Source organism: Populus euphratica, unplaced genomic scaffold (genome assembly GCF_000495115.2).
Source record: "Populus euphratica unplaced genomic scaffold, PopEup_1.0 scaffold30.1, whole genome shotgun sequence".
Classification (NCBI taxonomy): Eukaryota; Viridiplantae; Streptophyta; class Magnoliopsida; order Malpighiales; family Salicaceae; genus Populus; species Populus euphratica.
Genome location: NW_011499869.1, coordinates 894,393 through 905,829, shown reverse-complemented (window position 1 = coordinate 905,829; position 11,437 = coordinate 894,393). Strand labels below are relative to the sequence as shown.

At 35.4% G+C, this 11,437-nt stretch overlaps 2 protein-coding genes across 4 annotated transcripts; both read right to left on the bottom strand.

Moving 5' to 3' along the window:
- Positions 1-1,065: 1,065 nt before the first annotated feature.
- LOC105126823 (homocysteine S-methyltransferase 2) lies at positions 1,066-5,441 on the bottom strand. 2 transcript variants are annotated; one of them, XM_011027824.1, is made up of 7 exons: positions 5,081-5,441; positions 3,698-3,754; positions 3,395-3,624; positions 2,890-3,019; positions 2,529-2,732; positions 1,681-1,752; positions 1,066-1,606 (listed from the first exon to the last, which is right to left on the bottom strand). In XM_011027824.1, exons 1-7 carry the CDS (start codon positions 5,135-5,137, stop codon positions 1,445-1,447), a joined length of 912 nt encoding a protein of 303 aa, XP_011026126.1. In that variant the 5' UTR covers positions 5,138-5,441; the 3' UTR covers positions 1,066-1,444. The 2 variants fall into 2 exon arrangements, with proteins under 2 accessions (XP_011026126.1, XP_011026125.1); XM_011027823.1 differs by having other exon boundaries at positions 5,104-5,433.
- A 759-nt stretch (positions 5,442-6,200) lies between these two features.
- LOC105126822 (serine/threonine-protein kinase HT1) lies at positions 6,201-11,078 on the bottom strand. 2 transcript variants are annotated; one of them, XR_842500.1, is made up of 7 exons: positions 10,490-11,078; positions 8,210-8,331; positions 7,807-8,015; positions 7,552-7,726; positions 7,326-7,463; positions 6,900-7,043; positions 6,663-6,754 (listed from the first exon to the last, which is right to left on the bottom strand). XR_842500.1 is itself a non-coding variant. In XM_011027822.1 (6 exons), exons 1-6 carry the CDS (start codon positions 10,839-10,841, stop codon positions 6,548-6,550), a joined length of 1,203 nt encoding a protein of 400 aa, XP_011026124.1. In that variant the 5' UTR covers positions 10,842-11,078; the 3' UTR covers positions 6,201-6,547. The 2 variants fall into 2 exon arrangements, 1 of the variants encoding a protein (XP_011026124.1); XM_011027822.1 differs by lacking the exon at positions 6,900-7,043 and having other exon boundaries at positions 6,201-6,754.
- Positions 11,079-11,437: the final 359 nt, after the last annotated feature.

Genomic DNA, 11,437 nt, shown 5'->3' with positions numbered 1-11,437 from the left:
AGGTTTGACGAGTTAACCCAATTAATTTAGATTTTTTTTTATTTTTCTTCATTAGTTTTTTTCTTCTTATAAGTTTTTTTTCTTTTATTGTTTCTTTTTATTTAATATTTTTTTTATTTAATTTAGTTCATCAATATTAAATTTTTTTCTATTTAGTTATCGACTGATGCCTTTAGTTTTTCTTTTTCTTCCTTTTCTTTTATTGCTGTTTTTATACCTTTAACTGTGGACTGCACACTATAGTCCACAGTGAAAAAGCTAATATCTTTTTGTTTATTTTTTTCTTTTTAATTAATGTTTTTTTGTTTAATATAGTTTGTTAATATTCAAAATTTTTTTTAATTTTGTTATCAAATTTTCATGACACGGATTCTGAATTTGACGGGTTAGCCCAGTTAATTTTGTGTTTACCCGTCAAATTTTGTTTTTATTTAGTTATCAAACTTTCACGACATGAATCCAAGGTTTGACGGGTTGATCTGGTTTAAAGGGTTAATTCAGTTAATTTAGATTTTTTTTTCTTCATTAATTTTTTTCTTTCTTTTGGTTTTTTTTAATTAATATATTTAATCATCACACTTTTATAACATAACCTTGCATCCAGACTCACATCCAAGACTATTGAGTCTGGTATTACAATCAAACCCACTTAAACTTAGATCATGCAAGTTTAATATTATTATTAATATTCAATCACACCCAAGACTCTTGGGTATAACTTTACAAAAAACCTAATATTTTTAGATCTTAATTTTTTTTTGATATTTTTTATATAAAAATCATTGACCCGCAGCAGCGCACAAGTCATTTAACTAGTTATAACTAATATGAAAATATGATAAAGTTACTTTTTATTTATAAATATATCAAAATAATATTTTTTTATTTTTTAAAATTTATTTTTAGCATGAACACAAAAAATATAAAATCATAAAAAATTTAATTAAAATAAATAAAAAAAATTATTAAAAAAAAAATTGATATGAAATACAAAATTACTATGCCGTTAACCTTTTACTGTTATTCGAGCGGGTTAGCTTGTGGCAAGTTGCTCAGGAATCAAAATAACGTTCAAATTAAACGATTTTATAGGGGGTTATTAGATGTTGACTTGAAATACCTTATTCAACTTGAAATAATGTCTTCCAACAATACAGAAACCAAGACCGTAGATCCTCGGATCAGCCTTGCACAGATATATATATATATAAAAAAAAAAAATACGAAGAAGCTATGGATCCTCGGGTCAGAAAGAGTTCAGCAGGAGTCACCTTGTCAATACAAGTAGCTCATGAAATAGAAACCTCATCGTCTACAAAACTTCAACTCAGGCCTTGATTAGATTTGGTTAGACTCTCTCCACACCAGGGAAAAAATCTCAGACCATGCAAAGCCCTTTCCAGCATCCATGTTTGGGGTTGGAATTACATTATCCTCTCCGTGGTCACTGCGAGGATAGAGCAGCAGATCTATTGGGAAGAGTCTTGTATATGGATCTTATAGTATGAGGAGTTGTTCTACAACAGCCTCCAACAAGAGCAGCCCCGATCTCACACCATTTGTTTACATATGATACAAAATCTTGATCTGATATGCCAGTATTTTGCTGCAACCGAGAGTGAGTTGACACAGTTAAATTTAAGAAAAGTATTTCTTACAAACAAGGCAAAATGAACTCACCACCCATTCCTTTCGATCTCCATCGTAACTCTCACCGCTGTTGGGATAAATAACTATCGGCTTCGTAGTTACCTGATAAAATCACACAGTGCCAGACACATGTTAAACTTTAATTCTAATGCTGATAAATATACTAAAGACATGGAATCAATTCTTATTTTTGTATCCAGCAACTATTTTAACATAGAAATCATAAATTCAAGGGGCAGGTGGTATTGCTGTTGCCTACAGTATAACCCCCCCACCCCAGTGATCTAGCATCAAGAGATGTTCAAAACTAACAGTTATCCATGACCACATTCTTATAACAACATTGCATAGTGGAATATAGTGCAAGACCATTCTGGACATAGAAAAAAACCATCAATATCATCTTACATCTCTAAAAACCAAGGACCTTATCACGATTGTAAAATTCTTAAAATTCAGTTCTAAATTCAATCAAAGTTCTTGACTTTTTAACTAAAGTAAAATTGTGATAATTTTAAGTTCACACTGTTGCAGAAATTAGGCAATTGTTAATAAATTTACCGCAAAAAAAATAAAATAAAAAATGACCTAGGTGTAGTCGTTGACAACTAATTTGATACCAATTTGAGGACATAGATTGCGAGTATTGTCTAAGGTTCTGCTTGCTTCGTAATTATTTATATTTCTGGCATGGGATCAAATAAGTTCATTAACAAAATACAGAGTTTCAATAATCATTTATTGTACAAATGAATAGCTCTGACTTTATATCAGATGGAGATATTTATGACCACCAATAATGAACACTGAAGTTCTGAAATTTATTAAGAGCATTTAAAAATGATAAGAAAAGAATAGAAGGAACACGAAAAGCATACCTTCTTAATGGACAGAATCAGTCCATGAATAAACCTAGGAGGTGTGCAGTTGATTCCCACAGCAACTGCATTCTTGCATGATTCGGCAATGGAGGCACATTCAAGCAAAGAGTCACCACTGACTACATTAATGCCATCCTTAGAGTTAAAAGAGAACCATGCAGGGATCTTTATGCCTTCTTCCTCCAAGAGCTCGGCATATGCCTATACAAACAAAGACCTAGTCAAAGGGAAAATAAGCACAACAATGAATTGTGGCAGCAGTATTAACACCATTTCCTATTTCTTAGATTTGATCATGACATTCCTCTAAGAGCAAGAAATTAAGATAATGCAACATGACAAAGGGTTCGATCAATACCTGAGCTTCTACCTTATTTGGAACTGTTTCAAATGCTATGAGGTCAGCACCTGATTCTGCTAGGATCTGTACTCTTCTGCGGTGAAAATCTTTCAAGGTTTCAAGGGTAATCGCATCACCATAATTCCCACTGTAAAGGGAAAACAACAATTAGAGATAGAAAAACTATACTTTAGAGTTCACTTACATGAAGGACAGTAGGACAGCCTCATTGAGCAAAGACAGTGAACCACATTCCAATGCCATCAAGCTTATGACCATGGTCATTTACTCAGATCCAGTAAAGAACCCTTAAGATTTAGTCTCCACATCACTATTAGAATAAAAAATAAAATAACTAAAATTTTCTAAGATCCAATAAAGCACTCCGAAGATTAAGTCTCCACAAAGCTTTTAGAATAAAAGTGCATATAACTAAGACATATGACTGTCAAGTGGTGCTTGATACAAATAGATATGCGTGGTGATGCGGCTCATGCAATGACTTAGTTAGAGGTTAACTAACCTGTACTCGGATCCATCAGCTAAATAAGCTCCATAGCTTCCAACGGAAGCTGCAACTAAAATAGGCCGATGTTTCAGAACCCTACCATCATCGCTTCCATCAGGAGAACCTTCTCTGCATCTACCATAATATATATCTCGTGCCTCACAAGCAATTTCCACACTTTTCCTGAGCAAGGCTTCACTGTCTCCTCTGGAAAAACCTTTTGCCTCGAATCCCTGAATGGTGGCCTGTCCACATTCAAGCGAAACTGAGCGTAAGCTCCACAGAGAGAGGGGGAGGGGGGAAGATCATTGTTATTACCTGATAAGATGCTGTGATGATAATATCTGCACCAGCTTCAAGATAGTCAAGGTGTACCTGCTCAATCGAGCAACACATTATCCAATGGAACGATACCACATCAGTATTCCATATGATTTCATGTAGAACTAAAAATATTTTGAAAAGATTGCTAAATAACAAAAGAAGGCAGCAATTCTTAATATGTTAGTTATTGATCCATTATCGATATTGATAACACATGAATACTATCAATTGCATTTAGTTTTCCGAAACAAAGCTTCTATTAATGGAATTGATAAAATACTGTTTCCAGTACCAATTACAGACATTTAAAACCTTTTCTCCGTAAAAAGTTAAGTAGAAAAAAACTTGCAGTTAAATGGAATTTTTCCTAAGATGAAAGTCATTGTGATTTCTGGGAATTAAACTTGTTTCCTATTACGTTAATTTCTTTTCCTTTTTATATGTACATTAATTATATTTCTCATCCATAAAATTTTAGGGATATATTTTTCTTGGGCTAAAATGAACAATTTAAGTAAGAAAAGCAAAAATTTCACAAATACAATCAATGTCGGTAAATAGAAGATTTTGGCATATCATCACTAAAAAGGGGTTGGGAAAAAATGAGGGTGATGTTTTATGCATTTAATGTTCAAAACCAATTGATGCTTGTCCAAGTTCAACGTTCAATCCTTAGATCAACACGCTTAAAATTACTTACAAATAGAAAAAAAACCAGAGAGGTCCAATATCATAAAAATAAAATAAGAAAGCAGGGTGGTTCAACTTTGATACAGTATACTATATTAAATTCTCTGAAATCGCGGCCAAATTCCAACCAATACAAAACAGCATAGCTGAGTGATTGTAATTTGTAGCCAAGTAAGCTAAAAAAAAGAAGTGATAATTCACATCTACTGAGTTTATGCACTGCCAAACAACAATCAAATCTAAGAAGCTGATTCCAGAAACACAAACCCACACCCAGTCATAGATGGATATAGCTGAAAACAGCCCACATGGCGGTCCGTACTCTTCACCAATTTTATTTTATTTTATCACTGCCCCATCCCCGTTGCAAGCTGCTGCCACTCATTCACAATCAAAATCTCCAATTTGACACCCCCCCCCTCCTCCCATTTCTCTCAAAGGGTTCTAAAATCACAGATTCCCCTTTTCGTGACATGAATTCTAAATTTCTGTCAGCGAAAATAACACAAATCTTTCTTTCTTTGTTAAGTCTTAGATTATTTTATTATTATTATTTGAATTACAAAAAAGATTATAGGGTCTAAAGGCACCATTTGGTCCGCACTTAAAAGAGAAAAGGATACACGAAAACTAAACAGAGGCAACATCAATTTCAACGGAAACAGAAACACATCGGGGTGTGCGAGAAGAGATAGAAGAGAGGGGGTTACCGCACGGACGAGGTGAGGGGAAGTAAGGAGACATTTGGCGCTCCAGAGGGGATCGTTGAGGTCAGCCCCATGCCGTTCGAGCTCCGTCGCGAGACCGCCGTCGATAATGGCAACGCCACCTGATTGGCGGAGGAAATCGACCATAAACGACGAGGTTTCGGCGGCTGGGTGGGACATCTTAAAACTTGTGTCGTGCGGAAGGGGGTTTTTGTGTGTTTTGAAGTTGTTAGGCGCGGCAGTGTCTAGAGTCTCTAGACAACTGTGAGATTGCAGTTGCGCTTTGGTGTGACAGGAGTATTTATAGAGTACAGAGGTTGTGGACATTCACACCCAAGACTCTTACATATTAGCAATAATGTCCTTTCCACTTTGAATGTTTACTTTCCAGCCCCCGGTGTTTATAAATCTTGTATCCATATCCTTCGAGAGTCATTTAATTTAACAAAATATAGTGGTAGAGAGCTTCTTTTTTTTTAAGAAGAACGAGGTAGATATTTAAGTATTTAAAAATTCATTAATAAATATTCTTGTTAATTTTACAATCATGTGAAATATTGAATGATCAATCACCAATCTCCTCGTGTTAAATCATTCGAGAGACGAGTGCAAATGCTATGATAAGGAGAGAGTGCTGTCAAGCAGAACTCTAATGATAATTAGCCAACATTAATCCCATCACTTTCTTCAACTAAAATCATAATCACTATCTCATCCAACCTACACGTAGAAAGGTAGCATTGGCTGCTTATCTGCCAGACCAGTGGCGGCTGACGCGAGATTCCACTCTACCAACATTAGCAATTTGCCACTAGCATTTATCCCGTCGGCCACAAGATGATTTCCACTTCTCTGACGCCATCCGTACATGATACACGGCCACTTGCTTATCCAATAATATCGTCATCAAAATTGCACAGGCAAGGATCCCAAATGCTTATCTTTAGTTGTTTTCGTAGCGGCAACATGCTTGCTTTAGCATCCTGTGATTCTCATCTTGCAGAATAATTTTACAGCACTACTACTTGCTTCAGCTGCTTTAGTTTTAGGCAAAATATGTTCTTAAAACCTACCTGATTCGACCCTTGATGAGAAAGAAAAACCCAAACTTTTGGTTACAGGCCGAATATTATTAAAATGTAAAGTTTTGATTCATTTTCATCTGCGTATGCTCGTGGTTTCTTACTGCCATCCATCTTGATGTCCATGATGTACTCACGGAAAAATATAAAGAATAAATGTGTAGCTCCAACATTTCCAAATTCTATAATTCTATGCAACAAAGAAATGCAGAGCTAATATCAATACACTGATAACATGTGATGAATCAACTAGACGCAGAAATTCTCTGGCATCTAAATTCCTAGTTCATGTGCTAGAGAAACCTGCGATCTAGTGGATTGCTTCAATACTATGAGCATCAAAGACTGGTGGAAGGCGAAAGGTGTTATGGACCACGAGCTGGGGAGAAACACAAGCAGCCAGTTGATTGATCTTCAGGTAACATGCCACCCCCTTTGCTTGTATCTATTGCTTCGAGCAGCCCAACTACCTCGTCCATCTCAGGGCGCTTCTCTGGATTTGCATCCCAACATTTTCGCATGACACTGGCTAATGAACTTGGGCAACATCTAGGAATTTCTGGCCTCAAATGCTGCCAAGATCGCTTTCAACATTGAAATTATCAACATAACATGGTATCTTAAAACTGCGAACAGGCTAGATTCCACGAAGGCAATGTCCAGTGCAACCAAATCAACAATGTAAGATGAAGTCCAACCAGGTTTGATAAAACTTACACTAATCAGGTCACCTGGTCCTATGGATCAACATTATGATGACAATAGAAAGAACACGGCTTTAATGCTATTACTCAAACAAATAATCACACTCCCCTCAGCGTCAATCATCTAGTCATGTGTGTTAATCTTTGGGTCAGCTATTTAAAGAAACAAGAGATACCTTAGTGCTTCTGCTCATACAAACATCAGTATTTTTCACATTGCACGATAGCAGTTTTCTAGTCACGTAAGTAAGTCTTGAGGTTCAACTCTGTATGACATCATACATTATGCATCTCATATTACCATACGTAGGTGTTTTCCTCAGCATGCACCCTGGGAACTAATTGCAACTGCAGGGATCAAACTATGGGGCATTCCAAATTATAAGAAATAAAAACGGGGCCTCCCACTACAGTTATCAAAATATAAAAGCAAACAAACCTGTCGAACAACTGCAGATGAAACTTCAGAAGCAAAACTAGGATCCGGATAAGGCATGTCACAGCAATAGATTTCCCACAAGCATATGCCAAAGCTGTATACATCACATTTCCTGTTGTAAGGCTTACCATCCAGGACCTGGACAATCACTTCGTGTTAAACTCTTTTGTAAGGATTTCATGTGAAGGGAAAACTACAACAACAGAAAAGGAAGAACAGTGGATACCTCAGGGGCCATGTATCCAAGAGTACCAGTTTCCCCAGTCATATCCCTTGGGTTCTGAGCCTCAACCCGAGCAACACCAAAATCAGCAATTTTCAAAGTTCTAGTAGCATCTAACAACATATTTTCTGTCTTAACATCACGATGTACAATCTTTTTAGAGTGAAGGTAGCTCAGACTGCAAAATTGGATAAAACCAAACAAAATCTATAAATAAACATCGAATAACAAACATTTTAATTGAAAATATTTACTTACCCCCTAGATAAGTCCAAGGAAAGTTGAATCACAATCTTAAAGGCAAGTTTCTTTCTCCTATTTCTGATTAAAAATTTCTTAAGCGTCCCACCTGGAAGGTACTCAACAACAACACAACACGCCCTGGAAGGAGGAGAATTGACACTATCACTTGAAGAACTTTTGGAAGGGATCTTCAGGTTGGAAGTTCCCATTGAAGCTCCAACAAACTGTCATGGATAATTATAGTTATAGATTTTAAGATGATGATACAATGGCAATGCATCAAGAAAGCTTGTGATGGAAATCTATGGAACAGCACCTATCACAATAGAAAAGCAAGAAAGAACTTTGAGTGATTTTTTTATCAATGAAAGGTAACTGCAGAAGACATCAAGCCATTGATTGACAGAGTATCCTTTACCTTTGTAACATTAGGATGGTCAAGCTTTTGCCAAACAGCAACCTCTTGCTTGAATGATGCTCGGAGAGCCGCAGTTTCAGCATCAGTAGCAATGCCATCCTCCCCCCAGTCCAATACCTTCACTGTAATAATTAATAGTTGGCAGTGAGGAATTTGCCGAGACAAGTACGTATTGCACATTTGGAGTTGAAGTTTGATGTTTTAGGCTATTATAACAGGTTGGGTGGCGGAGTTGACAATTCACATTATCATCATGCCATAACATATACACAGACACGCTTAAAGAGTATCAAACAGACATTGTAGCTTCCTACATTTGAACCAATCTTAACAGCAACGCTATCAAACAATTTGTGGTTAAAAAAAACTTTATATGGATACTGCTTGTAAAATAATGACACCTATATACTACAAAGCAACATCTATAACAAAGGAATTTCACCAAGTCTTTTTCTCATAAATTTGAAGCAAGATTATGCATGTCCTGCTAGAAACGAGAAATGATTTTGGAGGGTTACAATGCACCTCGCAATTCTAGGATTATTTCCAATTTTGTTATAAAAACGTGTCATTCTATACACATCATCCACTGTCAGTACAGAACAGCATAATTGACTCAGTGTAGCAATCACATGATAGCAGGATGAAAGAAGGTTAAGGCCATTAAAACCAATAATCTGCAGGCTCAACTTGATCTTCGTTCTCCATTCAATGAACATTGTATATTCACGGTCAAAGGGACAGGAAGTGTAAATTTCAAAAAAAAAAAAAAACAGAAAGAAATGAGAACCTGAACACAAAGAATGCTTTAGAACATTGAAAGAGGGAAACAGAGTATTGCAATAGAAAATATCTAAAAATAAAAGTATTCAAATTCAGAATTTTTTAAATAAATCCTTCAAAATAGAGTTTGCACTCAGTAGATTGACTTAAAATTTTGTACAATCTTTACAATTTTATTGTAGCAGGGTTTGCAAGAAAGGGAATGTCTCCTCTTGGGTAAAACTGAAATATTCAAAGAAATGCACGTTTTAGCATATAACCAAACTTTTCAACATCGAAGGAATTTAAATAATTTGAGAGTGGGGAGGATTCAGAAAGACACCCTTTCCTTCAGCAAAACACCGAGGATTTAAACAAATATATAACCAGTTCAAAACTCCTTCATACAAGCACCCCAGCCAAATTTATGTGACATCGCAAAAGCCGGGTAGCTGCACTTACCATGACTCGCTCAAGCCATGCCTTTTGTTATCTCATTCCAAACAACGAAGCACAACCAAAAAGGGCAAGAAGAAATTAAACCAGAGTATTTACTCGGATAAAAAAAATCAGGAGGGACAGCAAGAAAACTTAACCAAGGATGTTTAAGAATACTAATCAATGGTTCAAAAAAAAGTGTAAAACGTCATGCCTTACTGTTTAATATCAAAAGTTTTACGTTAATCTTATCTAAAAGACATATGAACTAAAAGTCAGCTTTCCTATAAGCCACAGAGCCAGTGATGCTTCCGCCGCATACTTTTCAACCCTCTCTGCCAAAGCACTATGTACTAATAACGAATTTTATGAGCTCTCGAAAACACAATCCAGACAAAAAGAAAAAACCGTGTGCAATAAGATACATACAGTTGCAGTTATAAAAAACAACGTAATTTACATGGAACGTAAAAGTTATTGTCTTGAAATGCAGTCGTTAATACGGGGACTTGTCTGGAATTGCGATGCAATAGCTTGATATTTTTTTAAGCTTCAAATCAATTATTTTTTTATTGTTTTGATGTGTCGATAAAAAATAAATTTTAAAAAATAAAAAAAAATATTATTTTAATACATTAAAAAAAAAAAAAAGCTTTAGAGAGCAACATCTACCGTACCATAACATACCATACCAACGAAGCCCTAAATGTCCTATCAGAGATGTTTCAAAGTGATAGATTGTCATGTGAACCTTTTATTCTGTCCCATAACATAAATGTTTTAAACATAACGTCAGACCTGACATCTAAATTCCTTTACCATCTTTTTACTTTTCTACATATGAAGAAATTTACAGCTACCTAATGGCCATTAATCACAGACAGAATATTTCACAATTTCATTTCACCCATAAGGAATTCAATTATAGTTATACTGCAAAAAGTAAGTTAGCAGAGGTAAACTCTCAAATTATCGAAATTTCTTTAAGTCAGCAACTGAAAATGAAAAAAACAAAGAAATTGAATGAAAAATTCCGGAAGTAAGCAGGAAAAGGAGAAAAATAAATAAAAACTGCATTACCAGCAACATCTTGGCCATCGTAATTGCCTCTATACACAACCCCATAAGTCCCGTAAGCAATAACATGCCTTATATCCAATTTTCCCAGATCAATCTCCCACTCCTCCTTTCTTGTTGATTGCACTTCCGTATCCCTTGACCATGCACGGCTTAAATGCTTCTCTAGCTGAACATCCCAGCTCTTGAAATCTATTTTATCTGCTCTAAAGTACATTTCTTTATTGCTCATACTACCCACTTTAGAGCCCAATTTCGGCTCTTCTGCATTTGAAACAGTTTCTACTTCTTGATGGGTATTGCTTTTCTCTTCCTTCATTGCCCCTTCTGCTTCCTTTCCATTGCTAGATTCCATTCTTCTTCTTTCTTTCTTTTTTCAAGTTTAAAGCAGAAAACTTTACTCTTATACAATTTATTTATTTGAACTATCAGCACAAGAACATACTTGACACCAGCAAACCTTCAAAATCATTTAAATCATAGAAAAATATAATCACTACACTTTATTTTTGAAATCCCAACTCACAATTATGAAATTCGAAAAAGTTCGGAAATTAATGAAAAACAGAAGCGAAAAAAGAAAGAAAAGTAAAAGAAAAACCCTTAATATATAAATACAAAAAAAAAACCCACGAAAAAAGAAAAAAAAAGTTATATATTGCAGAAACGAAGAGGGGAGAAAGAGAGAGACAGGGGGGAATGAGAAAGGAAGGGTTTTGTGAAGGAGAATTTAAGAAGGGAAGGGAGAGGGAAAAGGAGCCAATCAAAGGAAGAAATTTTGTGTTTTTTTAAAGAGAGAATTTTTAAAAAAAAAACAAAAAGCGAAGAGGCTCGAGTGGCCTGAAATAGCCGCGTGGCTGTTTCAAAAAGCAAACACTCTTCCACTTCTTCTTTTTTTCCCGGTTCTTTTTTTTTTTTTTAACTACTATGGCTGTTTTTTTACCTGTCACT